This window comes from Cornus florida, unplaced genomic scaffold (assembly GCF_030987335.1).
Source record: "Cornus florida cultivar Cherokee Brave unplaced genomic scaffold, ASM3098733v1 CherokeeBrave_3.0.0_Hap2_Chr04, whole genome shotgun sequence".
In the NCBI taxonomy this organism is placed as follows: Eukaryota; Viridiplantae; Streptophyta; class Magnoliopsida; order Cornales; family Cornaceae; genus Cornus; species Cornus florida.
The window spans coordinates 57,379,976-57,389,042 of record NW_026775574.1 but is presented as its reverse complement, the minus strand read 5'-3'; the positions used below and the strand labels follow the sequence as shown (position 1 = coordinate 57,389,042).

The 9,067-nt window shown below is 36.4% G+C and overlaps 1 protein-coding gene across 2 annotated transcripts; it reads left to right on the top strand.

Annotated features, from left to right (window-relative positions):
- Positions 1-277: 277 nt before the first annotated feature.
- On the top strand, positions 278-7,696 carry LOC132303302 (pentatricopeptide repeat-containing protein At3g09040, mitochondrial-like). Of its 2 annotated transcripts, XM_059800520.1 has the most exons (4): positions 278-3,014; positions 3,167-3,239; positions 3,672-3,809; positions 7,443-7,696. In XM_059800520.1, exon 1 carries the CDS (start codon positions 457-459, stop codon positions 2,869-2,871), a length of 2,415 nt encoding a protein of 804 aa, XP_059656503.1. In that variant the 5' UTR covers positions 278-456; the 3' UTR covers positions 2,872-3,014; positions 3,167-3,239; positions 3,672-3,809; positions 7,443-7,696. The 2 variants fall into 2 exon arrangements, with proteins under 2 accessions (XP_059656503.1, XP_059656502.1); XM_059800519.1 differs by lacking the exon at positions 7,443-7,696 and having other exon boundaries at positions 3,672-3,942.
- The last annotated feature ends 1,371 nt before the right edge of the window (positions 7,697-9,067 follow it).

The window sequence follows — 9,067 nt, the reverse complement described above, 5'->3', positions numbered from 1 at the left end:
GGAATTTTTAAGGGGTTTTTTATTTTTATTTTTATTTTTTTTATGAGTTATAGATGAAGGCATTTCTTCCTTAATTTTGTTTAGTAAGAATAATTTTCACCATAACTTTTGTCTTGGTACTGTAATGTACAATTCAATTCAATATTAAATTCTGAATAAGTTAAAAATTTATTAATTGGGTGCATTTAATGAAATAATATAAATAGCATAAAATAGAATAAACATAGTTGACGGAGAATTCAATTACTACTGAATATTGAACATTTAATTTATTTTTTTCTTAAAAAAGTATTAAAGAGTTCTGAATTTATATATACAACAAAGTCGATTATTCTTGTTCAGGCTCTATGTTGAAGACTTGAAGAGAGACGTTGGAAAGTTTGGAATTTCCTAGTGTGTGTGTCATAGTACGTTACCAAGTAAATGATGTAAATAGAGAAAAGCTTCTATCTTGTTATGAGAAGCTTGGGGTCTTCTCTTACTTTAAAGCGGAAACAATCTTTGCTCTTTGCCAATAAATTTTCCTTCACTCAATCATTGTTCAAACGTAAACACCAACTATGCACCTCACAATCCTGCTTTTCTTCCTACACTCCCATTGTGGACAAAGACAAAGCTTCACTTGTCTCCGCACTTACTTTCTCCGCAAACTCGAAGTCTGTTATTCTTGGAAGCCAAGTTCATGGCCATATAGTTAAGTTAGGTTTCTCAAATGACACATACTCACTAAATAATCTGATTAAAATGTACTCATATTGTGGAGTTTTGAGTGAAGGACTTCGGGTGTTCGGCGAAATGCCTGAGAGAAACCTTGTTTCTTGGACTCTGATTATTTCCGGCGCAATTCAGAATGATGATTATAAAATGGCCCTGGGAGTGTATCTGGACATGAAGAGAAGTGGGTTGATGCCGAATGAGTTTGCTATTGGCAGTGTGATGAAGGTGTGTACTAGTATGGGTGCCACTGAATTGGGTTTGTGTGTGCACTCTTTTTCTTTGAAAATTGGAATGGAAAAAAACCCATTTGTGGCTAGTTCTGTTCTACACATGTACGCTAATTGTGGGATGATTGAAGCAGCCAAGCGGGTGTTTGAGTGTATAGATGGTTTGGATACAGGTTGTTGGAATGCTATGATTGGAGGATATGTGCAATGTGGCCACGCCTATGAAGCATTGCAGACTGCTTCTTTGATGCATTGCAAAGGAATGATTATGGATAGATTCACCTTCATTAATGCTCTTAAGGGGTGCTCGGTTGTTGGTGATCTAAATTTTGGAAGACAGGTTCATGGATTGATTGTTCAGAGCAACGTAAAACTGAATACTTCAGTGATCAATTCTCTTATGGATATGTATTTTAAAAATGGTGAAAAGAGCCTTGCTTTGAAGCTTTTCAGTAAAATGCAAGATAAAGATGTTGTCTCATGGAATACTATGTTTGCAGGCTATTCTCATGATGTGGATGCAAGAGAAGCTGCAGGTTTGTTCAATAATTTTATGTGCACACCCTTGAAGCCTAATTATGTTACTTTCTCCGTCTTTTTTCGACTATGTGGGGAGGGCCTTAAACTTGATCTAGGGCTTCAGTTTTTTTCTCTTGCTTTTCGTTTTGGATTTCATGGTGAACCACATGTTGTGAGTTCGCAAATTAATATGTTCTCTAGATGTGGGGCACTGGAAATGGCACGTGTAGTGTTCGACAGTATACCTTTTAAAAATATAAACAATTGGAATGAGATGATATCTGGGTATAACTTGAGCTGTGACTTGGAAGCCCTTAAGCTTTTCCGCATCTTGTGGGAGTTTGGAGTTGAAGCAAATGAGTGTACCTTCTCTAGTGCCTTAGAAGCTTGCTCTAAGACTGGCAAAGTAGAAATGGGTAGACAAATCCATGGCGTTATAGTTAAATCTGGCTTTGCCTCGCATGGATATGTCTGTGGCTCATTAATTAAAGGTTATGTAAAATTCAGACTTTTAGATGATTCTTTCGAGTTCTTGGATGGGCTTGAGAAGTTAGATATGGTATCTTGGGCTGTTATGATTTCTACCTTGGTGCGTCAAGGCTGTATCTGTGAAGCTATCAACATACTAAACCGTCTAAAAGAAGGTGGTGAGGAACCTGATGAGTTTATCCTGGCCAGCATTTTTAATGGTTGTGCAAGTATTGCCTCTCATCATCAAACTAAATCTGTTCATTCACTAGCTATCAAAATAGGATTTGAGACAAATGTATTTGTTGCCAGTGCAATTATAGATGCTTACGCAAAATGTGGTAACATTGAAAGTGCAAGGACTGCGTTTCATCAATCATCCAGATTTCATGATGCAGTTCTTTTTAATACTATGATCATGGCTTATGTCCATCATGGTCTTGTTAAAGAAGCTATGGAAATGTTTGAGAAAATGAAGTTGGCTAATCTACAGCTAAATGAAGCCACTTTTGTGTCGGTTATATTGGCTTGTGGTCATATGGGCGTTGTTGACCAAGGCTGGAATTTCTTCAAATCTATTACTGTAGATTATGGGATGGAACCATCACCTGATAATTATGGTTGCTTAGTTGATTTGTTGTCAAGAAATGGATTCCTTCAAGAAGCTATTTGTGTAATCGAGGCGATGCCTTTTCCACCTTGGCCAGCTATTTGGAGATCTTTGCTTAATGGTTGTAGGATACATGGGGATAGTGTGTTGGGAAAGAAGGCTGCTGATAAGTTACTCCAATTGGTTCCCAACAATGATGCAGCCTATGTATTGTTGTCGAACATTTATTCTGAAGATGGTAATTGGGACAGTGCTGCAAAGGTGAGGAAGGGAATGATAGCAAAAGGAGTTCGAAAAGAATCAGGTTGTAGTTGGGTTGAGATTCAGTAGAAGGTCCATATCTTTTGACTTGTAAGCTTCTAACTGACTACATTTCGGAAAAGCTAATTGAATGCTGATGATACTAATTTCCATCAATAACAAGTCACTGGTTGCTGTAGTGAAAGGTTCTAGTCTCAACATATGAAGTGAAGGTATTTTTATACTTTGATGCGCTTATGTTTTTGGTTCAACCTCTCTCTCCCCTTATCTTTGTTTTACTATTGTCTTGCTGTATGATCTTCTTGTGTTGCCAGGCAGGGAATAATCATGCATATTTTTCTTTATTGTAAATCTTCTTCTCCAGTGTTCAGGAAAACCATATACTGGAAATTTTCTCAGAAAGCTCCATGATGTTGTGCTACAGCTCAAGGATGCAGGTATTAGGCATAATAATGTATAAAGTCTTCAAATTAGGGAATCTTTAGTTAATTTTGTAATGCCCCTTGTCCACTCTCATTTATCTCATATTATGGTAAATATGCTGTAGTAATGAAATTAAAGATGGCTCAAGTCACTGTGCATGGGGTAGTCAAATGATAAATTTGAACAGTGTGAAACACTATGAAACATTGATCAATATTTGGATCTGTATATCTACAAGGTACCAGGCAATCAAAATTTATAAGATATTAAATTATTAGTAATATATAGACCTTTTCTTATTTATAAAATCTCCACATTCAGGAAGAAAAAAAAAGTAATATATAGACCTTGACTGGAGGTTTGTTTAAGGGAATGATAATTAAGGTTTTGAGCACTAGACAGTTCATTTGTATGGCTGTTATTAACTTGTCACATTTGTTTTTTAGGGTCAATTGTTCCAAATGATGCAACAGTGAGAGATCAGGACAACAGAATTAACCTGTCAAATGAATCTCAATATTCTAGAAGGTCATGCTGCAACAACTAAAATGTACCTGGCCATTAGGAGTTGTTCGGCTATTGAGGTTTGACCATGTTAGCTAGACATCTATTTGTCTATATTTTATGACAGTTATTCGTATTCTTTTACCTACTTCTCCATTCTAAATACAGCATATAAATATTTTTTTTTTCCTAGTTCAGCATATAAATTTTCTTCTACTGTAAAATATTTTATTTCAAGATAATTAGTGTTTTAGTTAAGATTCTCTTTAATCCAATAATTTGGTAGTGTATTAAGATGGCTACACAAATTTCTCTTCTATAATTGTTCCACTTTTATATCAGTTTCATGGTTGGAAATGACCAGCAGAATAGATCTAAGACACTTGGGATGGATTGTTTTGGTCCCTTCTAGATCCTTCATGACAAAGAGACTGGATTACTAGACTTTCTCAATTGACAACAACACATGTCATTATCAATGAGTAGATGTTGTCTAAGTATAATCCATTTAAATTTTGATGAAAATATATTTGAATGCCTAATCAAACGTGATGTTCCAATTTTGAGATGCATTCTTGAGGACATTTATTATATGAAACTCACGTACAATATAGTGTTGGCTCTTTGCAATCAACCTACCTGTATGCACCAATTAGATGTCTTCCACAAGATGAATACTAAAATATATATTTAGATAAAAAAAATACATTATAACATCTATTTGTCCAATTTTATGATCAAAATAAAGGCTAATAGATTAGAGAACATGAATAGACTGGAGCATGGTTATCAGAAAAAAAGTTACCTCTTAATTGATACCTTGTCTGAGTAGATGTTTTTGTAGTAAGCTTAGATTCCTTAGAATTATGTCTTCTCTTCCTCTTGCAGAACTATTTGAACAGTGTTAGTTTGACACTTGTTGGTGGCTTTACATGTTTCTAGACTTGGTAAAATACATAATCTCTATCTCAGCCTTAATTGGTGTTTGGTCAATCTTTTAAGTCACATCATTCATAGAAAGATTGGAGAAGCATATAAACCTTTTTATTTGGAAATCCATAAATATAGGATGAATATAGTATTAGAAAACTAAACAAGTGACAGAGTTGCAGAAGTTAGGAGACAGCAAGAATGATTAAAAAGATAAAGTAGTATTAAAAATGCAAAGTGTTTATCAGTTTATGCAACAGATGAACATATAAAGAAGATTTTTCTAGGGTCAATAAATAAACAACAGAATCTACACTAATCATGAAAGTAAATTTATATAAGGTGATTTCGATGGATATGCAGGAGCTGATCGAACATGAATGTTGAAAAAACATTGGTTTTCAATGGCTATAATACCAAGTGAGAGATGCAGGGATTACAATATAATTGGACTTTGTTTTAGCTCTAGAACCTAGAGCACGTAAACGCTTGCGAAGACTCAGTTGCTGACCACCTCGGACTTACTCTTGTTGATCCAATTAGTGCCTTTAAGCCCAGTTGTTGATGAAGCCTCAATCTTGCATCTGAATCTGCCAAGTCCAGTCATTGATCTGTCAATATAATAACCTTCTGATGACCTTCACGAACAGTGATTGTTGCTCCAAACAACCTTTTAGTGTTTATACAAGTAGAATATGATGACGACGATAGTTGATCAAAATTTTGATTTGCTGTTAAAACTTTATGCAATCAGCCCAATCTCACAGTCCTATATGGGTAATCTATATGATCGTAACTATGTGAAAGATGAATGCATAAGCCATGTTTCTCTCACAGATTTGATAACAATTAAATTCTTAATTCCTTATGCTTCTTCATTTCTTGGAAACCATGTTCCAAGTCCTTTAAATAAACTTAGGAGTTAATTAAGTTGGAGTAGGTAGGTTAGAGTTTGTTTTGGAACTGGAAAGTTTCAAGTTTATCAGAACTTTTGAAGAGCATAATGGTGCACATTTTTTGGATTTGAATTTCTTTAAAGCACAAGGGCTATCGCCTAGTGATACTTCCTCACCTTCTAAAGTAGAAGGTTGAGAGTTCAAGTCCCCATAGGGGCAAAATGGGTGTGTGAGTGTGTTTGTAATGTTTCTAATTTTTACCATTTTCTATTTTCGGGAATTTTCTGATTTTTCGAGGGTAATTTCATCTTTTCTTGTTTTACGTGTCAGACATCGTGGGGTGTGCCAGGTGTATCAAAGTGTCGATTAGAACATTTCCTTGAGTTCAGGACTCTCGAAAATGTATTGGTAGCCATTTCGACATTTTTCTATTTTTCGAACCGGGAGTCCCAGGTGGGACCCGCTACCGGGATTGTTGTGCACGAGGGTTGTGTCACGAGGTCATTGCATTTCATGCATTGTTATTTTATGTATAATTTTATGGTAGTGTGTATGATTGTGTGGTTGGGATTTAATTGGATTATATACACATATTTATTTATTTTCATAGTTGATACTCACACAAACATGCCTCCTTGGAGATTTGAACCCTTGACCTTCATTTGGAAAATAAGGGCCTAATACCGCTAGGCACTGGCTCGTTGGTTACACATATATTTATATTATTAAAAAGGGAGATATTTTGTGTGGGACCCACCATTAATTCCTTTAATGGCCTTAAGGCCATTTAGCTCCTCAGATTCTCTCTCTGTCTCATGCAATTCTCTCTCTCCCTCGTAGTTCATTTTTTCTTTTTCTTTTGCCATCAATTCAAGCTTGATCTTTCACACACCTTTGAGAATTTATTATTGCCGCTTAAGGCAAAGTTGGAGAGCTCGTCGAGGCCGTCGTTTTGATCGGAGCCAATCTCCATCTGGCCACCAATTGGGAATTCGAAAATTGGGACATTTTGGGGCTTTTCTTCTCATTTGAGGTAGGGGTTTCTAATATACAACTTCTTTGATTTATGTGAGCTAATTCCTCCTAAATTGTTATATAGCATGCTTAATTTGTGTTACTTTCGTGTAAAATGGCCTATTTATTGTATATGAAACATGTGACTATGTGTTAATTGAAATTGTATGTAAAAGCATGCTTAAGTGATGGTATTTCATGCTTATTGTGTTTAAAGTGCTAGATTTTGTAATATGGAAGCATGTCAATTATTTTTTAGAAATTCCCTACAAGACTTGTATATTGTGAATGCTCGACTCGTAAAGTGTGAAATTCTATCTTGTCATAGCATTGGAAAGCATGAGGCATTCATGCATATCATTGGGCATGAAATGGGAAAATTTGCCTTGAAAGGAAATGAAACATTTTGGAAAAAAGTTTCGAACAAAGGTTTGCAAAAACCGATCGCTTACGAGTTGCCTAAGGTCCGCGGCGTTAATGGAACCTAGAGAGAACTAGTGGGACTGCCCTAGTGTGGTTGAGTTACCTGGGCCCCAAATGACGCCATGGAGTTGCCATGGTTCAGGGATAGTTAGCCAATCCTTCTCTCGTATCGCCATGGAGTTGCATGGGACGGGTTACGTTAACGGTTTGGAAGTGATGATGGAAAAGGTTTTGGAAATAGGGAGCGACATTGCATTCCATAGCACGGCATGGCTCGTTTACAGTTTTGAAATGTTGTGTTGATTTTGTTGTTAAGTTTTCCCCCGGTATTACATGATCCCGTTTTTCCTTATTTTCTATTCATTGTATGGATTCATGGGGTCACAAGAGGTGTGTCTTAAGAGCCTCCTACTGAGCGGTTGACTCACCCCCTTATATTATCATTTTCAGGACATGGAAAGGAAGTGACAGACGACAATCCACCACAAACATAGTCGGGTTGCAAGAGACTTGGGCATTTTGTTGGGATCAAGTGTATATTATCTTTTGTTATAAATCATGTTAAGTGATATTTTTTATCTAAACCATGGATGGAAATGGTTTTGAGACTATCTTCATGATCTCATTGTGATTTCAACATCCATGTAAGGCCTTAAGGCCATAATTTTAATGTATTACAGACTTGTTTAAGTTTAGACAATATAGTGGACTCATGTATGGTTTCATTTGAATGTATTGGTACCTAGTTATGTTGATTTCATTGTCATACCTATGATTTGGGACAGTTTTGGACTTTGAATAAGGTCACCGATGGACCTAGGGAGTGCCCATATATATGTGTCTTAGTTTTAGGCCTTTCTGGGTAAAATTTTTAAGTTCTGGTCATCTGGAACCGGTTCAGCCTCATTGAACTGGTTCAAGGGTGTAATTGGTTCACGTTTGGGCATTCTGCCCATGTGGAACCGATTCAAGGAATTGGGAATGTAACGACCCAAATCCTCATGGATCCGGATCATTAAACGGGTCCTTACCCGACCCGGAATCGTCCAACGGTAATACGGTCCTTTCATGTTAAATTTAATTATCATGGTTCAAAAAGGGCAAGATGGTAATTTGTTACAATTCAAGTAGTTTGAGATTCCAAGGGTATAATAGTTATTTACTTGTATCACGTAATAAATAAAATAAGGTCCGGGACAATATAGTCTTTTCGGTAGTTAAAATATAATTAATGCATTTTATTGGGTCATAAAATAATTATTCGCAACATTAATTTGGTGCTAGAGAGTACTTGGGAAAGCTTAATAAAAAAAATTATATGTGGAACAGGAACAGGTCGACGTATATACATTATACGTCAGCTGGTTTGGGTTATGAACAATGAAAAAACCCACTGCCGAGATACTGGTCGACATGTGGGAAGCTACACGTCGACTGGTTTGGAACGTGCACGGTGAACTGGTCGACGTGTGGGAAGCTACACGTCGACTGGTTCACGCAACTCGGTCGACGTATGGAATTTTAAGTCGACTGGTTTGGGTCATCCTCACTCACTGTCACTGAGATACACCAACTTTGAAAGCCAATCACCCACACCACTACACTCACGTACATACGTAAATACATTTCAACATCCACAATAACAACAACTACAACGTTAACATAATTTACCACACAGTTACCAAAATACACTAAATTATTAAATGATGGTAAAACTTAATTACATTACCCCACTGGCCATGTACATGCTAAAATCCAAATATTTAACATGTTGCAAAAGTAATACATCCTAAGTCAACATCTTTACAAAATAAGTTCAAGCTCTACAAAAATACATGCAAAATGCTTCCAAAGTGCTCTCAAGCATGAGGTGGATTATCATCCGCCAACTCCTTGTCGTGACCTGAAAAAAAATTAAATATGGTGGGGTGAGCAATTTGCTCAGTAAGTGGCGCCTCAGACGCACCTCTTGAGTCCCCGTGAATCCAAAACAAAGAATAGAACCATGGAAATCGGGGTCATACAATGTCGGGAAATTACAACATGGTTTCCAAGCTCAACATAAATAATATGAT